The sequence below is a fragment of the Panthera onca genome, chromosome X, assembly GCF_046562875.1.
Source record: "Panthera onca isolate mPanOnc1 chromosome X, mPanOnc1 haplotype 2, whole genome shotgun sequence".
Taxonomy (NCBI): Eukaryota; Metazoa; Chordata; class Mammalia; order Carnivora; family Felidae; genus Panthera; species Panthera onca.
The window spans coordinates 27,075,065-27,100,530 of NC_138357.1; the positions used below are offsets into that span (position 1 = coordinate 27,075,065).

The 25,466-nt window shown below is 41.4% G+C and overlaps 1 protein-coding gene across 1 annotated transcript in view; it reads left to right on the forward strand.

Moving 5' to 3' along the window:
- The window catches only part of TENM1 (teneurin transmembrane protein 1), a 790,868-nt gene that overhangs the window by 653,033 nt on the left and 112,369 nt on the right, over positions 1–25,466 (forward strand). Inside the window, exons 21-22 of the mRNA XM_081792970.1 lie at positions 9,120–9,263; positions 17,251–17,500. Of these exons, the coding sequence (XP_081649096.1) occupies positions 9,120–9,263; positions 17,251–17,500 (394 nt within the window). The remainder of the gene's footprint in view (positions 1–9,119; positions 9,264–17,250; positions 17,501–25,466) is intronic.

Sequence of the window (25,466 nt, forward strand, 5' to 3'; positions counted from 1 at the left end):
AAACATCCCTGAGAACGATGCTTTAGTGTTCATAAATTTCCTTTCAGTAAAACCTACAGCCACAAAAATAGCATCCACTGAATATTTTAATAATAAATGGGTAGTGCTTTACAATTTGCGAAGTACTTTCACATACGTTATCTCATTTTAATCCTTATAACATTCCTGCCTGGTCGTCATGGCGCGACGAATATGATCTTCGTTTTACAGAGGGGGAAACTGAGGTTGGAAAAGAGCAAGTGACTTGCCTAGAGTCTTCCACAGAGTGGGGACTCAAACTCAGATCTCCCGGTCCGGAGTTCTGCATGCCTTTCACTGCTGCCTCTCTTCACTAAATTGACCAACCCACCTTGCCGAGTACCCAATTCAACGCCCCAGTGGCTTTCTGTCGAAGAAGCTAGCAGAGATAATAATCTTTCATCATCTCTCTCCACTCATGAATTCATAATCGTTAACTGAGAGCAGGGCTGTTTTATCCATTCAGCTTTAGAGGCGTAGCACCAAGGATATGAGTTTTTCAAGGGCCTGCAAAAAATGTTTGCAACCTGAAAAATAAGTATATTGGCACCAAAATATGAAAAGAAAGCCAGAAAATCAGCATTAATAAATGTTGAAATAAATGTCTACAAAATGAAACATTGTGTCAGCTTGTCAACTGCTTCTCAGTTTTCACACTTTCATATGAAATATTTTAATGCTGGGAATGCGTTGTCGGTTGTATCCATTTTAATATGGCTGATAAGATGTGAGATAGGACCTCCAAAAGTAAGAGTGCCCGGAGCCTACCGGGGTTTTTTAATGACCAGATACCCTGGTAACCAAGTGCTCTGTGCCCATTTCAAACTGCTGGCCACACCCATTAGTAAGATTGTGAAATCCATTTGGTGAGTCAACCAGTATTTTTTAATGGACTATAATAGAACAAAAGTGAGCAGAATAGAGAATATCAGAATGTAAAGCTCTCAGTAGAGTATTATTTTGGAAGACTTGGTTTCGATTATACGTATGTGTATGTCTGTGTGTGTATCTCCCCGTGTGTATGCTGGGTCACAGTTTAATGACTTTCGGGCATAAGAATTTGAAAGCTATTGGTAAGAGGACATAGTCAAGAGACAGAAAAATTAAATGATTTTCCAAACCATCTGTCCTGTTTTCCAAGTCAGGCTTTATGATTATTCTTGCCTCCTACCCCCCTCTACCAACCCATATCAGAGCATTTACGGAGATATCTCTCCAAGATTGTGTGACCGTATAATTTATCATTGAAACCAAGATACTTCTGAGAGTAAAAGGGAATGCTGTTCATTATTACATCAAGACCACAACATAACTGGGTGCTGTTTTTGGCCAACCAGAATACGTGGTACTTCTCCTTCAAGGCTGCTCCCTGGCCTCCCTGAAAACCTTATCTCTTTCATTCAGAGCAAATAAAACGTTATTTATTTAGCACTTCTGAATTGTGGGTCTCTCCCTTAATAGCTGTGATCTAGCATAGCAGGAAAGAGCACTTGCTTATGAGTCCCTGGGTTTAGCTCTGGTTCTGCCATTTACTAGCCAGATGACCTTGAACTAGTCACTCTACCTCTCTGACTCTATCATCTCATCTATCAAATGGGAGTAAATATATCTTCCTCAGAGGTTTTTGTGAGTCGTCAAATTAGGTAATTTACACAAAAATGTATTTAACTGTTGCGTGCTCTGCAAATGTAAGTTGATATTATTTTTGTGATGGTTATTAAGGAGGCCACGGATGAAAGTTCCCAAAGGTACAGAGCCCTTCAGGGTTTGGCCTCTCTCACATGACAGATTATCCTGCCCTGCATAATATCCACTGTGTCTGCAGTGCTTAGCAGATCACCTGCCTGGCACATAGAGCAAGCAGCTCAGTGAAGCTTTGCTGAGTCATTAAGTAACAGCCCCCTGCTTTCTAGTACAATATTGTATCCCTTTTAATCAATCATGTTGTTTTAAAAGATAACCAGTCCATTTTCAAGGTGAATCTATTTCCTAAAACCTCTCCAAAGAAAAATGCCTAAGCACTGCTAAAGGATAGTAATCTTTTGTTTTATTTTGCACTGGGAGGGGGAAAGGGGTGGTTGTTCATTTGTTTTTGATGCGCTACAGAGAAACCAACCCTCCAGCCACCCTGGCCTTTTTTAAATCTCCCCAAAGATACCAAGCCTCAAGGCCTTGCACACGTACTGCTGTCTCTCTAGAATGTTCTTCCCTGTATTTCATAAGAGAAACCCCTTCTGCATAAAGAGGCTTTTCCTTGCTTCTTCATTCTACTTTAAACTGTCTTGTTATGCTCACTATTGATACGCTTCATTTTCCCATCATAACATTTACCACCGTGTGTGTGTGTGTGTGTCTGTGTGTCTGTGTGTGTCTGTGTGCGTCTGTGTGTGTTATTCTTGTTTTATATTTTTTCCTCCCACTAGAATGTGAGCTCCACATGGGAGGGACCAGGGGCAGGAGGAAGTGCTGTCTTAATCAGTCTTCTTCATCCTCATACCCTGAGTTCCTGACAACGAGAGGTACCCTTTAAATATTGCATATTTGTTGAATGACTGAACAAACGAATGAACAAGGACAGAGACTAAAGCAGACCCCTTAGCCTGTATAATGGGATGACGTGCCTGCCCAGGGAGAGGAGAGCAGTGCCCGGGCGCACAAAGGCACTCGCAGATGTGGGTGTGAGCCTCTATGTCATCCTGCCTTGGAGGCACTGAGGTCATCCGGGTTCCAGGTTCACTTGTATACAGCTAGGCTCGAACAAAGCAGCCAGGAAAAAAAAATCTCCAAATATTAGATTTCAGTGGACAGGACCTCTTGGCAAAAGTGTTGTGTGACGGCCTCACTGCTGGATGCTTTTTACTTTTCCTCCTGTATTCATCCAAATACCTCACTTTTATTTTTTTTATTTTTATTTTTTTAATTTAAATCCAAGTTAGTTAACATGTAGTGTAATAATGATTTCAGTAGTAGAATTTAGTGCTTCATCACTTACATATAACACCCAGTGCTCATCCCAACAACTGTCCTCTCTAGTGCCCATCACCCATTGATTCCATCCCCCCACCCAACACCCCGTCAGCAGCCCTCAGTTTGTTCTGTGTATCTGAGTTTCATATGGTTTGTCTCCTTCTCTGTTTTTATCTTACTTTTGCTTCCCTTCCCCTTCGTTCATCTGTCGTGTTTCTTAAATTCCACATATGAGTGAAATCACGTGGTATTCGTCTTTTCCTGACTAATTTCACTTAGCACAATACACTCTAGTTCCATCCACATTGTTGCAAATGGCCAGATTGCATTCGTTTTGATCGCTGAGTGGTATTCCATTGTATTATACCACATCTTCTTTATCCATTCATCGGTTGATAGACATTTGGGTTCTTTCCATACTTTGGCTATTGTTGAAAGTGCTGCTATAAACAGCGGGGTGCATGTGCCTCTTCGAATCAGCATTTTTGTATCCTTTGGATAAATATCTAGTTAGTGCAATTGCTGGGTCGTAGGGTAGTTCTATTTTTATTTTTTTGAGGAACCTCCATATAATTTTCCAGAGTGGCTGCACCAGTTTGCATTCCCACCAGCAGTGCAAAAGGGTTCCCCTTTCTCTGTATCCTCACCAACATCTGTTGTTTCTGAGTTATTCATTTTAGCCATTCTGACAGGTGTGAGGTGGTATCTCATTGTAGTTTTCATTTGTATTTCCCTGATGATGAGTGATGTTGAGCATCTTTTCATGTGTCTATGAGCCATCTGGATGTCTTCTTTGGAACAGTGTCTATTCCTGTCTTCTGCCCATTTCTTCACTGCATTATTTGTTTTTGGGTGTTGAGTTTGATAGGTTCTTTATAGATTTTGGATACTAACCCTTTATCTGATATGTCATTTTCAAATACCTTCTCCCATTCAGTCAGTTGCCTTTTAGTTTTCCTGATTGTTTCCTTCCCTGTGCAGAAGATTTTTATCTTGATGAGGCCCCAATACTTCATTTGTGGTTTTGTTTCCCTTGCCTCCGGAGACATCTCTAGTAAGAAGTTGCTCAACTGAGGTCGAAGAGGTTGTTGCCTATTTTCTCCTCTAGGATTTTGATGGTTTCCTGTCTCACATCTGGGTCTTTCATCCATTTTGAGTTTATTTTTGTGTATTCAACTACCTCACTTTTAACACTATCATGTCTAAACCCTATTTTTTTATAAACTGCTAGGGTATACTGATCCTAAGTATTACCCAAGCAAATCCAGTGATTCATTAAAAAATAATACATTATAACCAAATAGAGTTTCTTTTAGGACCACAGAGAAGGTTCAACAGTAGGAAGTCTATTGCTATAATTCACCACCTTAATAGATTACAAGAGAAAACTATGTGAATATTTCCATAAGTGCTGAAAAAGCAGTTGATAAAAATTCATCACCTGATTCTGACACTCCTAGTGAGCCAGGGAAAATAGATAGATCAACAAAGCATTTCAGGCCACTGGGCAATGTGTCAAACTGAGGAGCTTCTGGGGTCATCTTATCATATGATAAATCACTAGAGGATAGGAAAAGGTAGAAGTTCTAAGAACACATATGTGTTCTCAATAGATAGCACTGTATCTGTATAGTCTTGGTCTATTGTTGCCGTGGCTTTCATTTGGTTCCTTAGGTCTCTTGTCCTTTGTTGTTTTTGTTGTTGTCTTGCATTAATCTACCATTTTAAAAGAATGGGAAATATTTATTGTTGTAGTTAATGATTCCTTTTGGATAAGGAAGTTTTTATCTTGCCATTAGTTACCTTTTAAATGTCATGAAATTCTTTGTAGGATGTTCCCTGAGGTTGTGAGGGAACATGTGAGTTTCTCCCACTATCAGACTACTTTTAATTATGTGTCGCCTTTATAAATGCAGCCATTATGATTTCTGAAGCTGTTGAAAATCATCTGCTTAATCTTGTCATATTTTGTACATCAGTTTCATTGCATAGCATTTTTGCCTTGCCTATTTAATGTCAATCTCCCGTCCCAGCCCTTATAGATGAATGTCGCAGTCACTGAATTGGGTGTCAGGGGCACAGGGGCCCTTAGCCCTCTTGCAGTCCCCACATCATACATATGCTACTGCTTGGAGAAGTAGAATGAGCTTTCAGTTCTTTTTTCCAATGTCTAATGGCTTTGCGGCAAGCTGCAATCGCTCTTTAGACACCAGTATAATAAAGTTTTCTTTATCAGCCAGTCTTAATATTTGCAAGATGACAAACATTGCAGTCAAAGGTGCAATCCTGTGACCAGAGGACAGAGCCCGCTGCAAAAGTAGCGGTCCCATCTTGACAACCGATGACTCTTGGTTAAGAAACATCCCATTAATATCTCTGTGTGGAGGTGAGGGACAGAACACAGAAAGACAGAAATCCGGACAGAATTAAGGGTGTCACAAGGGAGGCGGTCACATCATTCAGAGAAAGTATTCTGCTATATTAATGGCTCTTTCCTCACCTGCCGTCCCAATACATACATACCAGCATGGGGCCACTCTAGCAGCTCCTGGAAAGTATGGTCCAGGCGCCCCCCTTCTCCACCTATCTTGGCTCACTGGCAGACCAGTGTGCCTTCTGCTGCTCCTCTGAAATATTGATGAATAATTATTTTGCCCTTTCTATTACACTGTTCTTCCTAATCCCCGCTCCAGAGTGCCAGATGCTAAATCGGTGGTCTGTACCCTGCTGTGTTGATGATCAGATGCGATAGGCAATAGGCTACCCTGGGAAATGGCAGTGGTCCATTCTGCTTAGAGCTGAGACCTAGCTGTTACAGTACCAGGTAGAGTGTAATGTCGGGGCTCAGCATTTCCATTGCCAGTCCCTGAGTAGCCTCTCTCCCCCTATATTTGATCCCATAAAAAAGAGTAGGCATTTAGCGTATCACAGTCTGCCTCGATGGGACGAGTCTAGGACAGGTTGCTACTGTATTTCCCAGTTTCCCGTGCGTTTAGAGAGTCACTCGACTCTGTGGGGTGGAATGTCTGTGTTCTCATAAACCGGTTGCAAGTTCCAGGATTATGTTAAAGGGGGCTGCTGTCAGAAGGAAACCTTGCCTTGTTAGTCTGAGCAAGGAGCCACGTATAAAAATACCCCGACACACAGCCAATCTCATTAAAGTTAGTTGAAATTTTGGACAAGTCTTAAGTATAAATTATAACTTTATTAGCTCATAGAGCTTTCTCCCAAGAAAGTAAATGTAATAAAAATTAGAGAGAACTTATTAAGTAGCTGCCTTGTTGCTATTTGCTATGACTGGGGGGGGGGGGGGGAAGTAATATCGTTGCGGGGTTGGCAGCCAATGCACTTTTTTGTTGTGGACTAGAGAGCAATTCGGAGAGCAGATAGGAGGTAAAAAGAGTCTGTCTCATTACCATTGCATTGAGAACTCTTTAATTGATACTTTATGTAAGCATTTCCTGCCACAGAGTTAGGAGGATCTCTAACTGTCACTGAGAGGGAAAAATCCGGCTGCAAACCACCATTGGAGGTCACCAGGGCACGCTACTTATTTGCCAAACTGCATCGTCACCTTCTGGAGAAGGGATTCTAGGGGAGCTCACCAACCCTATAGTGTACAAAAGGCAGATCCTGACAATGGTAGGGAAGGAGATGATGGCTTTCAGGGAACTTGTAATTGTCGCTGTGATTATTTATTAATCGAGACTTTTAAATGTTGGCAAGAGAAGCAGAACCCGTGTTATTCCGCACACCAACATGGCCCTAAGCGTGCTTTCTCACCACCTGATTTTGCCATCATGAGATACGGGGCTGTCTTTGGCTTTTGGGTGCAATCTCCAACTTGAACAGATCAAACACAATCTTGAAAGAATGCACTTTGGAATCATACAGTGTTAGTGCTCCAGGGACACTATAAGAATTATCTGATGCAAAAGTCTTTGAGGTGAGATCTCTGTTTGGATTTTAGGAGGTCAGTGAAGCCTTAGAATTATATACAAAATTGTGTGTGCATCTGAATTTTTCTAGGAAGAAGATTCTTAACTTTTATCAAATTCATAATAAAAGTCCCCCTGACCCAAAAGGTTCTAAAAAATCATCAGTTCTAGTCCATCCTCCTCCACCCTGACTTTGACCAGTGAAGAAAATGACTCTCAGAGATGCAGAGTAACTTGCCTGAGACCGAACAGCTAGTTAATGACGGACCCAAAAGTTGAAAGTTTTTCTGACTCTAGTTCCATAACCAACTCTTTCTACTCTACCACAGTTGTTTTAGCAAGCTCTGGGGGCCATGACAGGATATCGAGGAGATTGTAGAGAGCAGTGATTTGTGCCATGACTATAACCTGAACTAGAGTGCCTTTGAGATCTTTTCATCACTGAAATTCTGTTTCCATCCACCTTCATAGGGAGCAGCATTGACACAGGATGATCCCAAACTAATTTCCATTTAGAAATTATTTCCGTTTTATGATTAGTCTTTCCCACTCCCCATTGATCTCCCTTGTTAATAATGCTTGGTTAGGGCAAACGATAAAATGAGTTTGCAGTCCGTGAGTCTTCACCAGCTGGTGGATGGGCATCCCTATCAGGACCAGCTACATAATTTACAGGACCCATTGTTAAATGAAAATACAGAGTCTCGTATTAAAAAATTACTAAGGATTTCAAGACAGTGACAGCAGAGCATTAAACAAAGTGTGAGACCCTTCAAAGCATGGGCCCCTGTGTGACTGCATAGGTCACGTACCCTCTGAAGATGGCCCTTTAAGATCCCTATTAAGGCAAAAAGGACAAAAAGAAACCAGCCTACGATTTAAAATTGGCCACAGATGATCCACAATGTTACAGAGTTGTATATTCATAATCATAAGGGCTTTTTGGCTTATGTGTTATGCTCACATACACGCGCGTGCACATGCACGCGTACACACACACACACACACACACACACATAAATCAGTTTGACCAAAAATTACCATTTTTTCCCTTCACCCAATTCCAAAAACCAAAACTAGTTTGCTTTCGTTTTTCATCTTAGGACCTATGGTTCTGGCACATGCTTTCATTACCAGTTTTCATAACTAAATGACAAAAGAAGGAATGAGTTCTCCAGGGGCATCTAAAGAGTCAGGTAGAGACAGAAACTGGAAAGCAATGGTCGACTAGTAGCTAGGGATATTTTAAGCTGCCAGAAAGGGGGAAGCAGCTTCGGGGTATGCAGTGTAATGAGCCAGTACTCTCAGGCTTAGAACATTATAAGAACAGAAAGCATTTTAAATTCAAGAATCAGAAATCTGGGGTTGCAACAGGTAAGCAGGGTTACCAGCTGCGAAAATGGCTGGGATTTGGTATACTTGAGCTAGACATATTGCAGCAGAGCAGAGGCATCCTTGCTACCACATTTCTCACTTCCCATTTTAGTGGCATTCCAGGGTTCCAAGTTTAATGCACAACATCTGTGCTTCCTAAGAGTTGAAGCCAAATGTTGGGTGATATCCCATTGGTTAGCTCTATGCAGAAACCAAAATATAATGTGCACAAGGTGGAATTTACACTTGCAGCGCTCAAAGCAAACTCAAGACTTCTCGGCAAACTAAAGGCCAGTTAGCACAAAAGAAAATATAAATGGGGCAAATCGATTTTATTAGTCTCATGTGTCGTCAGTTGTTGCAGAAGTGACCCAGTACTCCAAAACCAGCTTCCTAAGTGCATTTTGCACTCTGGAGAGATAAGAAAGCAGCCCTCCCTGCACCCCTCCTGGAAAGGTAAAGAAAGAAATTGTTATCAGCAGAGCTTAAGCCTTCAGAGAGCTTATTTCCTCAGTTTTACAACACGGCCGCCAACCCAAAAGCCCAATGCTTAATGTCCATAAACATATGGTACACACCTAGTGACAGCACTCATTCACTCACTCATCCATGTATGTATCCGGTAGGCACTGACTGATCGCTCTTGGACGCCCCGTGCTATGCTAGACGTTCTGCTGTACTGTGCTAGCTAAAGACATTTGCGCATTTCAGCCCCAGTCAGAATTCAATAGCAAATGCAACATCCACAGAATTATCAACCTGTGTAAAAACAAAGCAAATGTTTTTAAATTTTCTAACGTGTTATTAACTTTTTGTTTGCAGTATCTGTGGGATACGAATACGAAACATGTCCTGACTTTATTCTCTGGGAGAAAAGGACAGTTATCTTACAAGGTTTTGAGATGGATGCTTCTAACCTAGGAGGCTGGTCATTGAATAAGCATCATATTTTGAATCCTCAAAGTGGTAAGCATTTTTTTATTTTCAAAGGATATACAATTTTAAAATCACAGTCTTATTTTTAATTGTTCCAAATTTGGGGAAGACCTAAATGTCCAATACTAGGAGAATGGTTTGATAGATGTTTCCAGTCATTCAATGGAACTTTTGAAAATTGTGGTAAAAGAGGGGCGCCTGAGTGGCTCAGTCGGTTAAGTGTCCGACTTCGGCTCAGGTCATGATCTCATGGTCCGTGGGTTCGAGCCCTGCATTGGGCTCTGTGCTAACAGGTCAGAGCCTGTAGCCTGCTTCGGATTCTGTGTCTCCCTCTCTCTCTCTGCCCCTCCTCTGCTTGCACTCTGTCTCTCTCTCTCTCTCTCTCTCTCTCTCCCCAAAAAAATAAACATTAAAAAAATTTTTTTTAATTGTGGTAAAAGATGCGTAATGAAGTTGACCTTTTGACCATCTGTAAGTGTGCAATTCAGTGGCAGTAAGTACGTTCACAGTGTTGTGCAACCATCACCATTGTCCATTTCCAGAATGTTTCCATCATCCCAAAGAGAAAATCTGTACCCATTAAACAGCAACTCCTTATTTCTCCTCCCTGAGCCCCCTATTATACTTTCTGTCTCTATGAATTTGCCTAGTTTAGGTATCTCATGCAAAGGGAGAGACGTACATGTTTTTAAGGCTTTTCATACACATTGCCAGGCTTCCCTCAAGAATAATTGTCATTTCGTGATCAAGAGTGCCTATTTCTATGCACTTAAGAGGCTTTTAAAATGTTTTTTAATACTGGGGCGCCTGGGTGGCTCAGTCGGTTAAGCGGCCGACTTCGGCTCAGGTCATGATCTCTCGGTCCGTGAGTTCGAGCCCCACATCGGGCTCTGTGCTGACAGCTCAGAGCCTGGAGCCTGTTTTCAGATTCTGTGTCTCCCTCTCTCTGACCCTCCCCTGTTCATGCTCTGTCTCTCACTGTCTCAAAAATAAATAAAACGTTAAAAAAATTCTTTAAAAATGTTTTTAATACTTTTTTTTAATACTCTATACACACACACACAACGCTATGTATATGTATTACATGTATGTAACACCTATTTGATGCAGAAACCTTGGAAAAGTGCAAGAAAAAAATTAAGTGTAAAATTAAGGTGGTGTAAGTCCACCACCTAGAGATGGCCATGTTAGTATATTTCTTTTCAGACACAACAATCTGGTTTCAAATTAGTGCTAGCATAGTGAGACCTCTTCATCACAAATTTCTATGAAACTGGGTTTTAAGAATCATCTATCATTATTGCTGTATCGCAAGTAATTAACCAGTGTATCTGACGTTGTAACCAACTTTTCAAAAGTGGAATAACAATTGCCGTGTTTTATACAATCTAAGATTCCGTCAATTACACTGTTATTTTATGGCAAGTGCTGCCAATTAAACTATGACATGCATTGATTGCAAGATACATACTTATTTTCAGAGCTGCTAAAAATGTGAAGCAAAATGTGCACTTTAGGATCAATGAATCATCCACATGATACAGTTTTCAAAGGGCTTTGTTGAATTCTGTCCCACTTTAAGTACAACAACCCTGGAGTGTGGCATTAATCCCATTTAAAAGATCAAGAATCTGAGAATCATGTGACTTTCTCCATTAGTAAATGGCGAGTGCCGTGTGCTCCTTCTCTGCACCACAGTCGCGTATCCACATAAATGTCAGTAGATCCAGTAAGAAGCTAGGAATTGAGTCAAGGGACAGTTATAGGTAAAGAGGAGAAGAGGTAGAGGAAGACAGAAGAAGTGAAAGAATCTGGGGAAAGAGAGCAGTCCTTGACTTCACTTAGTTTTAGGTCTCCTACATCCTGAACTCGGGAAAAGGCAGAGAACCAGGACATGGTCATCTTCCATCTTTGCTTCTTTGAACTGTTCTTCCTGCTGTCACTTTCTCCTAGTGTGTGTAATTTAAATGTTACCTAAATCAGGAGAAGGGACCACAGGTGGCCCTGGAGCCCATGTGTCTCTCAGATAAACTGACCTCTCTTACCCTGGTTAAAAATGCTCCATCCAAGTTCCTTCACCTCGTTTTGCATCCTACTGGGAGGTCGGTCATTGGTGCTCCCATCCAGCTTTCATTTGAACATCTGCTGGTAAGCTTGCCCTGTGAAATCGTATTCCTTTTCATCCAAAGAGGCAGATTTTGAGCAGCCTTCAGTGGAACACGTACTTTGAGTTATTTCTTCAGGAGTGGGGATGTGAATGTCTTGAGACAGTTAACGCTTTTCCAGCCAGGCATCCTTGTATGCATCTTACCTTCGTGAAACAGCTGGCTACGGTCAGGATATCTTGTAAGGCCATGAACTGACCAAGGCTAAGAGATCCATTTTATAATCACACCTATGATCTTACTTTGTTTGCACCACAGTTGGGTCAGGCCAGCCAAGCAGCCACACAGGCTGGGAAATTTTGATTGGCAAAACTAAGCAGGTTTGCTTCAACCGTGGAATGACACCACCCACCATGGTCCCAGTGTGGGACGCCGAAGGTAAATGAGTCCATTGTGGTGTGCCTTCATCATACCTGCTCCCCCTCTTTCAAGGAATATTCTAAACTCCGTTTCAAATTGTTGGTTTTTTTAAGAGCAAAGATTCAGGCACAGATATAAAATGTCAACTTTTTTCTGTTGTCAAAAGGGGAATCATAGTTTTAAAAATACAAAAACGAAAGGGCAGATGCCACTTATTAAGTTATGAGGTTTTTTGTTTTGATTTGAAAGAGTTTGACATTTTAAGCAGCCATTTCTTTTCCACTCACTTTTATTGGCTTGTATGGATTGTCTCTTTCAAATGCCTGTCATTGACATTAAGCACAAAGTGGGAAATGACCTCGATCGAACCAGCCCCCGGCTGTGTGCTCCCAGTCCCATGTCCTCTTACCATTTGCTTCACACAGCCTTAAAAATTCAGAGCAGAGGGGAGCCATTGAGAAAGTTGGCTTTGGGGGCTCCCTGATTTCCACCAACGTGTTCTCTCCACCCCTGCCTCACCAGTAGTCAGGTTTTCCATAACAGGTACCAAGTTGGTTCTGAGAATCTTCTTAACACCTTTTTTGCACTGCAATTGATATACCATACGACTCACCCACCTTAAACATACACTTCAGTGATGGTTAGTAAATTGTGGAGTTGTGCACCGAGCACCACAACAGTTTTGGAATATTGTCACCCTCAACGGATCTCTTGTGCTCACCCCAGCCCCACTAAACGTGCTTTCGGCCTCTTTCTGAGAATTTTATTCTGAGACACAAACCTTATGTTAGATAGGGGTTTTTTTTGTTTTTAAGGAACATTTGTTCATTGTATCATCTCATTTGTAGGCACATTGTGTTTCTACCCAAGAACTTGTCACACTTGCCAGGAAACAGATCTGAAGCCAGCTCTGCCACTGCCTTTCAGCCTGACCTTGGACACGAACACCTCTCGTGGGATGTTTTCGAAGTCTAAATCCCACCTACAAAGGCAGTTTTTAGAAGCAGAAATGATAAGTGTGAAGGAGCAGCCTTGAGAAGGCCAATTTAGAAAGCAATGCTCTTTCCCCCTCAGGTCAGACAGTCTTTTCTGACTGATTAAGGCAAGAGCGACCGTCTTTCCAAATTCCCCCACTCCGCTTCTTTCTGGAAAAAGCCTAACTCTTTAGGCACCCTGCTTTTTTGATCTGAGACAGATGGCAGATTAGAAACAAGAATCTATCTTCCCCCAGTTTCCTCTCACTGGTTAAAAAGACACCTGTAATTAGATTGGATGCCTGCTGCCATTCAATTCTTTAGTTTTTCTTTGGTTCCAAAAATCATTATGCAGCGGGTACTTTCTAGAAGGCAGTGTTTTCAGACCATTTGTCATGTTAGTTGCAGCAATTATATTTACCTGACAATTAACCATTGGTTGTGGAGAATTGCTTCCAAATATTATGCCTGATATATATAGATGGTTTCTACTTTCACCAAGATAACAAAAAAACACCAGGTACTTGTGTTTTTCGATATTATTCCTTCAAAAATACATCTTCTTAGTGATTACAGAGAGTACATAGTCTTATGTTTTAAAAGAAATCGGCCCTTTAAAATTATAAGAAATAAAAATGTGTACATGAGTCGTCTATTACAGAGGTAAGCTATTTGTTGTAGTATATCTTTATATCAAACACATACCCTTGTGTGTCCTCCCAGTTGAGTGTTAAAAATTATTAGAAAAAACAATCCAGGGTACTAATTGGATATCGTCATCTGTCTGCAGTGGATAAAGAATTTCTTTCAACGTAGGCTCCAAAATAGGCCAGTAGTTTGTCGACAAATGGTTTTACTGGGAGGGGAAGTAAATTTCCATTGATCACACTGGCATATCTTCCAGTTTGTGTTTATATCGTCTCAGTCAGGTCCTAAGAGAAATATGTATTGTGTCCCTCGTTGTTCATAAGTCTGAAAAATGGTTTCTTCTTTGAAATCAGCATAAAGCACCACCCACTGGCTTCCAAGGGGAATTTTTATTTCAAACTTATTTATAAGCTTCAAAGGAAGTTCTGAGCAAGGTAGCAGAAGGGTATGAGCAGTGTGTTTAAAAGCATGCTTAGCTTATTACACAACCGACTTTGGCATCTTGGTGGAGAAAAGGGAAACTTAGGGGAGAACACACACAGTGAGCCCCATTCAGTAGGGTTTCTTTGTTGACTGTAAACAAGACACCCAACCCTAGGTGAGAAGTTGGCCTTCATATAAATAATGCGCGTTGTCCTGGGATCATTTGATTCTGTTTTCAAAATGAGCATGTGTGGCAGAATAAACTGGAAGGGAGGCGGCAGTAATTGATCAAGATTTCCAGGAACATAAACAAAATATTTTCAAAGAAACGTTTTGCAGAAGAATTGGTGTTAAATCATTGTTGCTAGATGGTATGCCCCGGTTCTATGTAATGGAAGGTTAAACAGATTCTTGAAACAACAAAAACACCCTTCAGAATGATCTATTTTTCCAGGGAAGTACAAAAGGGGTTTGCCCATTTTTGTTTTGATTGCTTCAGCTTTAAACAGGAATGGTAATTTCAGTACACGGGCACTTCAGTACCTCGCATGAAAGCAAGACATCAATTGTTGAGATGTAATCAGAAAGTACATTGCCTTATGTTTTATTTCCTTTAATCATTCTTCTTCTTTGATGGAGTGCTGGGCTTTCTAATAGAAAAGGGGAGTTTTAGAATTGTAGGCTTAGAAGAATGGTTTAGAATAGCCATCTTTAGTTTTTAAATTGCCAGGAACCTGGTAATAACATGTCATTTTGAAGGTAATTGTTAACTACACCGTTATATTGATATAAAAAAAATGGAGATCTACCTGTGAAAATAGATGTTAATAGCAAATCTGGTATTTCCAAGCCAATAATTGGACATATTTTTGAATGATATACCTTGTAATGCATTGCTGAAATACAGACATGCTAAACAGTTGGTTTCCTCATTTGTTAGACAACATATCATAGTCTCATTGGTAGGATATTCAGGTAGCAATCATCAGGAGGTTTCTTTTCGATGATGTTGTGTGACTGTCATTCAAGTTCTCATTCACTTCCTCCTGACTCATTTAAATTATAATGTTGATCACACTGCAATTAAGTGTTTTTGGGAAATGAAATTCAGTCCTATTAATCTTATTTAATTAACTATTCTAAATCTTAAGAATTTTGTTACTGATGAATAAAGTTATTAATAAAATTAATAAGAAAGTAGTGATCCTCGAGACATCTCTCGAGTTCTGCAATGAAAGACCAATTTGTTGGGGCATAAGCTCGTAGCTGTTCCTGCAGATCATATGTTGAAAAAATAGCCAGAAATCACCTTGGGAGGGAGAGCCAAAATACCTAGACTTGAAATCCGAAGGCTATATGATGTATGGGATTTGTTTCCTGGAAGGACCCTTCCAAGTACATGTTTGGTACTATGGTATTGTGTATGTGTTACCCTCTTACTTATTTTTGCCAGCAACGTTCCTATTTCTGAGTGATCAGTGGCTTCTATTGTAGGACTGTGGGACCAAAAGTCAGAAGAAAACTGAGGAAGATATTTCAGGAAATGTTTAGGGAGAGTAACAAGCAATCCAAGGAGATAGATAGCAGGGGTCATGGGAGAAAAAATAAGACTGTACAGGATTACTGCATTCATTCATTTGCCGTCAGTTACTTCAGTCTGACACGTTGGCATGCCTTCTCACAACATGGATGTTTTACCTGCCCAGGCTCATTCTGGGCAGACTTGAGCACAGCAGTACTTGTTCCTTGGATTTTCTGCCCGGGCTCAGCAGGTTTGCAAAATCATTGGGATTTGGACAAGGAGACTACAAGAGACTCAAAACCTATTTTCAACATTTGCTGAGCTCCTCTAATGATTTGGCCATGGGGATTGGCACTAAAATGCAGAAAAGAGTCAGACAGAGGGTCTGCCTTCATGGAGCCCAGGCTCTAGTGGGAAAGATAGAGAAGTGATGAAAACCGTATCATACAAGTTAGTGGGTATAATAACGGAGCTATGGAAAACAAACCATGGGCACAAGGAAGAGGGAGTAACTAATTCTGCCTGGACAGAGCATCGGAGAGAATTGAGCTGAGCTTTGAAGGATAGATAAGAGTTCCCCAAGCAGACAAGAGGAGGAGGGCTTTCAAGATGGAGAGGGAATAGCATGTACCAGTGTAGACAGGAATGGAAGTATGTGAAAGTAATTATAAATAGTTCACTATCACAGGAACTCAAGGTCCCAAATGAGAGGATGGTGACAGGGGAGACTGAAGAAGTAGGCAAGGGTCAAGTCATGAAGACTTTGTATACCTTAATAGAGAATGTACCCCCTATCCTGTAGAGGATACAGAGCTGTTGAAAGATTCTAAGCCACATACTGAAATGATCTCAATGGCAGGAGTGGGGGTGATGGTTTGGAGATAGGTATGCATGGAGGCCAGGAGACCAAGAAGTTAAGAAAAACTGAACTAAAGCCTTAGTGGTAGGAATAGAAATGACAAAACTGGTTCGGCATATTTTGGAGATGGACTCAACGTGGGTTTCGTAATGAGTTAGGTTTAGAGAATGAGGAAAATAAGAGGCCCGGTCATGGCCACACTTCCAACTTGGGTAAATACACTCACTGTGATGCCACTCATGAGTAAGGAACTCAGGAGGAAAAGCAGGCTTTGGCAGGGGGAGAGGAAGACAGTGAGTTCCATTTTATACTTGTTGAGTTTGAGGTGCCTCTGGGGCATCTGGGTGAGGAGATCGAGCAGGAAATTGCATGGCAGGTGACAACTCTGGACAGGAGAAAGTTTTGGCGTATAGAGATACGAGTTAAAGCCGTGAGATTGGAAGAGATTGCCCAAAGAGAATGCACAGTATTTTCCAGCATTTTCATAAGTCAGTATCTCTATTTCCTGCACTGATGATAGTGAGATATGGTCCAAAAGAGTGGAAAATTCAAGTCCCTTTCTTATATCTTTGAAGTGCATTCTAACAGCATGATTTTTTTTCACAGAAGTCAATTACCTTCCTGATGGTGTTTTGCTAAGGTTAATATTAAAATTGACTGATATTTCCTTTTCAGGAACCAGTCAGTTGCATAGTGAGGGTAATTTGAAGTCAGACAAGTGTGTGCCAAGCATCAGGAGATAGTCATCCAGAGATGAAAAATTAGCCACAGATGATTCACAGAGCCCAAAATGAACAGGAGATCATTAAAAGTTATTTATCATGGGTTTCATTGAGGCATTTAGGATCAGTACTAAAGGGTGTATTAACCCATATCACAGATAGACAAGCTGAGGCAAAGTGTCATGCTCCTGTTTGTTGTGGCCATGCAGTGTGCTTCACTCTCAAGATTTTTTCTGCCAGGCCAAAGCGTCATGGTGCTTTGAACAACAAGAGAGAAGTTAAAATGTTGCTGAGAATACTGTGAGGTAATTTTTTTATTCTCTTTTTTTTTTTCTTGGATCTAGGAATCATACATAAAGGGAATGGAGAAAATATGTTCATTTCCCAGCAGCCCCCAGTCATATCAACCATCATGGGTAACGGACACCAGCGGAGCGTAGCCTGCACCAACTGCAATGGCCCAGCTCACAACAACAAGCTCTTTGCTCCTGTTGCCTTAGCTTCTGGCCCTGATGGGAGTGTGTATGTTGGCGACTTTAATTTCATAAGACGAATATTTCCCTCAGGAAACTCCGTTAGTATTTTGGAATTAAGGTAAGTCTCCTCTAATCTCTGTTGGTTTAGCGGATAAGGAAAAAGCAAGAATGCGATAACACGAAGAGAAAGGCATTGCAAGGAAGAGCAGAAAATGCAGTAGCCCATATTGTAGCCCTGACCTCTGATGCAGGAATAGGGACAAAGGACACATAGGTCAACAGGCCCACACCTCCTACTTAAAGGACTTTTGAGCACTGCTTTGGAGAACCAGGAAGTGTTGACATCCCTGTATGTGTGGCCTTCCCTGTGGGCATTGCCATCACCGACATGGATCTCAGTACTTCCAAGCGCTCAGGTAAGCCACTCAGCCCCTGCTGGTCAAAACGAAGACTGATCAAAAATATCTATTCCACAGGTAGAGGTAATGCCAGATCCAAAAGGCTCAATTTTCTAAGTTCTCCAGGTTCAATTTTTTGAAGTGGTCACTTGATAAAAAAGAAAATGGAAGTCTGTGTTTGTATGCCCTGATAAGGAAGGAAGAACTAGTTTTGTTTTTTTTTTTTTAATGCTTGAAAGCTCTATTCCTTTGGGGCAAAAAAAGATTAAAGCGTCCATCGTTAGACTTTCTCACTCTGTTCTAGGAATTTTCTGGAGAGTACAAAGTATTTTGACACCTTTTGAAAGGAATTCATACCTTCTGGTATTCCATGTTCTGAAGTTACGCAAGGATCACAACTAGACTATGGCTTAATCAGCTTATTTCTCCCTTTCTGAGGCTACAAGATACAAATATATGCCCTATGGAGTCCTAGAAAAGGAAAGCATCCCCTCCCATTCCAGTGGGGATAGACCTGTTTCCTCCCTCCTGGGTAAATTGATAGAGCCTTCCCTCCAATTGGTTATGACAGCTTTATCCCTGACACATGCCTTTGGAACTTTAGGCCAAAAGTTTCCCTCTGTTCCAGAAGATTTTGTTGTCATCCTATAAACTAGTCCATAAAACAGTTGTTGCTTCAGCCATCCCCTCATCGACCTGAAAGATAGTGACCAAAAATAGTGACCTGGGAGAATAGAGACATTAACGGAGCAACTTGTATGTACAGAGTACCATCGAGGCCAGTCAAAACATATGAAAAGTCTTGGGTCATTTCCATTTAACACTATATTCACACAAGCATAGAAAATTGAAAGCAAGAAGACATTCCTTGAAATTTTCCAGATTCTCATGCTTGCTCTGGAATCTACCTGCTTTTTCTCAGACTGAGTTAGTCCTTCACACCTACCTGTGGACATCTTCCAGTCCCAAGCCTCCATCCGTTTTTCATATTAATTCATTCTAGTTTTAAAACATTTCTTAATTATCATTGCAAGCATTGTCATGGATAAGAAAGCTGTTAAATCCCTTGACTGATAAAAAATAGACTGTAAAGTTAAGACTTTTGTAAAGATAAAGCACATCTAGAAAGACTAGAGAGGTACTAGTTCACAGCACCCTGCTCTAATCAAATGTTTATGTACCTTAGGATGTCACACTTCGTGGTGACTTATCATGTCCCGCAGTATATCTCTTGGGGCACCTACTTACTGGAAAGTCAACAAGGAAGGCCAAGATGTTCATATTCCTGGATTTAGAAACGATTTATATAACATTCAACATTATATTCAAAATCCTAGGGATGTTCTGTCTACATGATGCCAAACATTGACGGAGCACTGAACAATTCATTCACCATCTGAATGTTTCTAGACATGCAGATATTAGCTGTCAGGTAGACAGAGACTTTGTCTTAGGGAACCTATCTATATAGCTAACCCTATAAAGCCTCTAGGCTTTATAAAGCCTCATGGCTAGCCCTATGTAGGTAACTCCTCCAAGGAAAAACCATAAGATTAGCTATAAAAACAAATACTAATACTAATAATACTACTATTAAGAACACCCAGCTAAGTTGAGTATTTTCCTTTGTGATTTCAATGCAAATGTACCTAAGGTGCAGCAATTTTCATCGATGAGATTCTCCTTTGCTCAAGAATCCCTGACAGTTAACAGATTTGCATTTTAGTCCAAAGTACTTTATGACCTTCAACACAAAGTCATTTGAAGGATAAAATAGAAAAACTTGGACCCTAACTGCAAAGCAATATTCTCAGTATAAAGAACAATTCGTTTCTGGCAGTGGGAAGTATTGTCCAATCCCTCTGTTCATTCTGACTCCACAGTACTGTTCTCTCACATTGTCAAAGCTCTTCAAACACATAGGCGTGCACACACCGTGAGCTCACACACCCAGGCTCTCTCACTTAGCCTGAGTCTCTAGCTAGCTCTTCCGAGCTCACATCCTTTACGGCAGTTCTTCTTACTTTTTTTTTTTTTAATTCTCAGGCCCCTTTCAGAATTTATTGAGGGCTGTGGGCCTTCTCCCCAGAAAAAGACACATTCACACAAAATTGTACATGCGATTTCAGGGGTCATATATTTTCCCTGTCTCCCTGAATGTCCCCACCTGCCAGCAACCTACCCCCTTCATAGACTCACAGTTAAGATTCCCAGGCTTAGGTTCAAAAAGAAAGTAGTTCTCCCTTGCATTTGATTCAAGGGAAAAAAAACATAGTTTTCCCTTCTCTAACACTCCCGTGATTGGCCGTCAGAGAGATAAACAGATTGAATTTAGATGAGCATTTGACCTAATTGACAGGTAACTCCTTATTTTACTGGAGTCAAAACCATCAAACCAGTTTATGTCAGCAAACATTATCCATCATGTTTACTCAAAAACGAATATAGTTCTTATTAGATTCACCTTTAAAAAAAAAAAAAAAAGTATCTGCCAAGGGGCGCCTGGGTGGCTCAGTCAGTTAAACATCCGACTTTGGCTCAGGTCACGATCTCACAGTTCGAGCCCCGCATCGGGCTCTGTGCTGACAGCTAGGGGCCTGGAGCCTGCTTCAGATTCTGGGTCTCCCTCTCTCTCTGCTCCTCCCCTGCTTGCACTCTGTCTCTCTCTCTAAAGTAACGTTAGAAATAAATAAGTAAATAAATAAAATTAAAATATAAAAAAGTACCTGTCATGATCAGTAGCCTATACTGTGTACATTGCATCTTTGATGTATAATTGGTGAATTTATATATTTGCTTTATAACTTCCAGATTTAAACTTCCTGGGGAGAAATAAGTTGATATAATAAGCCTTTGCTACATTAAGAACCATAATGGTCAATGAATTCTATCGTACATAGATAGAAAGTTCGTTTTGTACCAGTTTTTTTGTTGTTGTTAAAATCAGTTAATTTAATTGCTGCTACCACCACCACCCCCCAGTGCATATTAGTCATTTTACTTGGTTAAGTCATCTGTTTCCTTGGAAACACAGACTAATATAGTCTTTATGTTATTGGTTGCATTTAAAGCTGTGAATGGAAGAGCAATGTTGTCAATAGGTTATTACAGAAAGGGATAGAGAACATTTTAGATCTTCACCATCTGTCAAGGTTATTCATTATATAACTGAACCACTCTGTTCTCTGCTTCTCTACCTGTAAAATTGACTTCCAAGTTATTATTTGAGCATCCTCTTACATGTCTTATACAGTTTAACTTGTTTTGAGATCTACAGATGTGCAGTTCTCAGCCCAAAGTTTGATGACATTTTGCTTGCTCCTACTGGATGCCCTTCTAGATTCCATTCTCTTCCATCCTCTTGTCTCATAGTGGGCCACTTGGAACAATTCCAGGTGCCCCTTGACGTTGCAAAGATTGGGAGACTATAGATTTTTCCTTCCTCAGCTCTGCTGATCCTAACTCTCCCTAATCGAATTTCCTTCGTCTGACTTCAGAAATAATTTCATTTTCATTGGTTGCCAATCATTTATTTTCTGTAGCTGGCCCCCCCATTGGCTGAACGGGGAGGGTAAGGAAAAGTCAGTTGTGTCATTATCATTAGCAATATGGCAAGAGCAACGATATTATTTCTTGTTATTGAAGTATGTAATACTCCTTTGCCTGTTTCCTGCAGATTTCATCCATACATACACATCTTAGTGTTCCCTTCCAGTGGGAAATTGAGGTAAGATGATAAAGAAGGGAAAATTATAAGATCATTATGTAAGTAATTAAATCTAAGAGAGTCTCAAAAATACATTCTCTGAAGATTTTTTTAAAGTTAGATTCATTTCCATGTGAAATAGTTTAGGTCTAGTTATTTCTGTGGCTTCGCTTCTCAGGTTAAAACTGCATACACGTACACGTCTTGCATTCGGTAACACAAAAGTGACATCACAGATCTGTGAGCTTAGTGTCAGAAAAGTCCATGGAAGTATATGGTGCAACGTGGCACCCAATGCATGCATGACATTTGATCGTGTCTACTCTGTTTGATCCCTTTCAGTAACAGGAACCTTAAACAACCCCTCGTAGACAGCCCATTGCATCTTTGGAGAGCTCTTTTAGAGAATGCTTTCTTATACCGAACTGAAATCTACCTTCATCAAACATCCAGTCAGTAGCAGCAAATGCTAGCATTGGAGACAGCACGGAAGCTCTTCCCTCTCTTCCCTGACATGCTTCCACGTGTGTGAAGACAGCTATCCCAGCTTTCTGAGCTTTCTCTTCAGTCTAAACATCCTCGAGTCCTTCAGCTGTTTCTCACCGATTGTGACTTCTTTTCTTTTTCCTTGGGTTATGGCCTCAGGGCTACTTTTCAGTTTTCTAAAACTAACGGATAATTACATGAGTAAAACTAGGAGGCACCATATCAAGTGTTTTGCAAGAATTCAAATATGAATATCCCCCTTGCTCCCCTCTCATCTTCTCATTTCACAAATCTATTAGAAAACCTGTTAAGCATGACTGGGAATGATTTATTCTTTATAAAAACCTCATGCTGTTATTGTTCAAGATGCTGATATTCTCCAGATCTTTATTTTGTCCTTCCCTTAAGATGAAAGAAAGAAGAAAATAAGAGCCTGACAAATGCTTCCCGGTACCTTGATAATTTGGACTCAACAAGTGTCACTGTGACATGAAAATTTCTCTTGAGATTTTACTGTTTATTTTACAGTGACTGGTTAGTATTTCCTCCATTGTCCTGAACTTGACTCCTGTCACTGACTAGGGATTGAGTAGAACTGGAATAGCACCCATTTAGGGGGGGTAGCGTGCAGAGGGGCAGCAGAACTTGTAGAGCACTCTGCTGAAGGAACAAATGGAACCTGGGCTTTGAGAGCTCTGAAAATATCTGACAAATGACCAAGACCCATCCCTTTGGCAGAAGCACTGGAGCAACAAATAGACACACACTCCATGTAGATGAAATAGGTGGTTACCTCTCCAGGGTGAGCTTGTGTATTAGCGGTAGGCCCCCTCCACTGCACCCAGCAACATCTTCGCTGCCCTTCCATGGTGCCCAAATTCCCTCTCTAAGAAATGTGGTCCTTTGAGTTGAGGCACTGCATCTCTAAGAGTCCCCGACCCAAGAACCTCTGTTAGAATGACCAAGCGAAAATCATCATTAGCCCTTGGGCACGGATTCATTGGTCGGATTGGTTTCCAAGGAGCTGCTAGCTGAAAGCGGGGCCCTAAAACACACAACAGGTAAGATGTGATAAGGGCAAGGGACAGAGCCAGAGCGTGAGGGAGGTGAGGGTTGCTGGCGTTGGAAGCTCTAAGAAGTCAGTAAACGGCAGGAGTGGGAACTCAGTCTTCAAAGGAAGGATACCACAGAAACATGAGCAGGGAGGGAAGTCCACTTTTCGACATCAAATATTTCTGGCTAAGTGTAAGGGAAGAAGCTGAGAACAGCATGAAAAGCAAGGAAAGTGCTACAACCACCACAAAGCAGGCCGGGCAAACCCATGATGCCGGGTCAGTAGACAGGAACTCCCAAGTTGGCATAGTCTCTCTTTCTCCATCTCCCACCTCGCTAATGTACAAAAAGAAGAGGTCGAACGTTATGCTAAGTGAAAGAAGCCAGACACAAAAAGGCACATGTTCTGGGTCCATTTCTGTGAACCACCCAGAATAGGCAAGTCCACAGAGATGGAAAGCAAATTAGACAGAAAGCCTGGGCCTGGGGCAGGGCGGGAATAGGGATCGACTGCTAACGGGTACAGGCTTTCTCCCTGAGGTGATGAAAACGTTCTGGGAATGGATGACGGCAATGGTGGCACAACTCTCTGAGTTTACTAGAAACTGCTGAATTGTACTTTTTAGAAGGGTGAATTTTATGGTATGTGAATTATATCTCAATAACTTTTTTTTAATTAAAAAAGAAGAGATGGCCCTTTTAATCATCTCGGTCCTGAGAAAATCCAAGATCAAGTTACAGACCCTACCCTCGGGAGCATTTCTTGGTCCAAAAAGATATGGCAGTTCTACACCTTTCTCCTCCTCCTAACTCATGGCAAGCTTCAAGGCAGTCAGTTGCCAGGCGGCGGTGCCCACTGATGGGCCCGGGCACTTGCGAAGAGCTCACACTGGCACCTCAGCGTGCCATCGGTTGCTAGCTACACAGCGAACTGACTTTGGTGGGAGCTCCATCCTAAATCCTTAACTAAAAGTAATGCCGAGACAGAACAGGGTCACACACTGGAAATAAATTCCATCATTTTCACTTCCTCCTTCTGGGATGTTAATGAGAGACGCTGCTCTTCATAACACACGACATCTTTCCACGTTCCCAGTGACATTATTGGCAGGATCAGAAGCAGCTGCAAGAAAGTCAAACCACTCTCCTCCCCACCCCTTGCCATCACCATTGCAAAACGCTTTGTAGCCACACGAGTGGTTCTGTACCATGAGAATCTGTTGCCAATGAAGCCATGTTTTAATGAGGTCCTTCTAGTACTTTCACAACTTGACTTCCTTCAGGAAGTGATTAGAGCCAGCCTCGAGCACACTCACCTGCTCGCTTAGAGGCCACAGAAACAAGCAAGTGTCTGGAGACAAAGAAACTCAAAGAGGTCCAAATGCCCGAGGCTGGGTTTCTAATCAGAGCTCCATCCTTACCTGTTGACCTTTTGTGTCAACCCACAGGATACCTACCCTTTTGAGGTGGGCCAGGGAAACAGAAAAGTCAGTGCATCCTGACCTGTGGCCCAACTAGTGAAATTCCCAGAAAGATTTTCTTTGAAAAGAGTTGAATCAGTAGGAGCAGATAGCTTCAGATGAAATCATTTTGTATCTTCCCCACTTTCCTGACATTGCAAAGAAGAAGAACATTTTCTAGTTTAGATAAAAAGATGTGTTACCTTCATGTTTTTTAAGATGACATGAAGGTCCAGGTTTAAAAGGATTTTAAAATTAAAATGACCGTGTTTCACAGATGATTATAGCCTTTTAATTCTGGGCAGATGTGACCCAAAGTCAGGCCTGTACTCAGACCGCGTCCCCTGTGCGAGAAGGCTCATCCCAGGTCCCAGAGTGAAATACCCTAGGCAGCACCATGTGCCAAGGGGCTTACCAGTAAGGGTCTCCCAAAGTGTTTTGCTTCTTCTGACCTGACAGATCTGTTTTGCCTACCCCGCTTGCCCTGCTGGAGTGTAGATAATTGGAAGACACGAGGCCCTAGTAGCTGATGTACATGATGTTTTAGTGATGCTATTTTGATGCAGCAGTCTTGCTACCAGGGACATTCTGCCACGGTCTAAGAGAAAACTTTTCCGCTTTTAATTTGTCAGGTCTTTTAATACTGCTAAGTAATGTGCTAATGTACACAAGAGATGTCCCTGTCTTATCTCTGAGATCATATAAGTGGCTTTGGGCCAGATCTGGGAAGCCCATTGCACACAAGGCTTGATTTGCCATTTTGGCAAAGTAGCTTTCAGAACAGAGGCTGCAGTGGTCTGACCCTTTGCAGTGGCTGCTTCTTCAAAGGCTAGCCCAGTGGTTCTTAAACCTTTCCCTGCATCACAATCGCCAGCTGAGTCTGTTAAAAATGAAATGCCCAGGCCCCATGTCCATCACGAGGTTCTGATTCAGTACAAGTGGGGAGAAGCCCAGGAAACTGCACATGTAGCAAGAACCCAA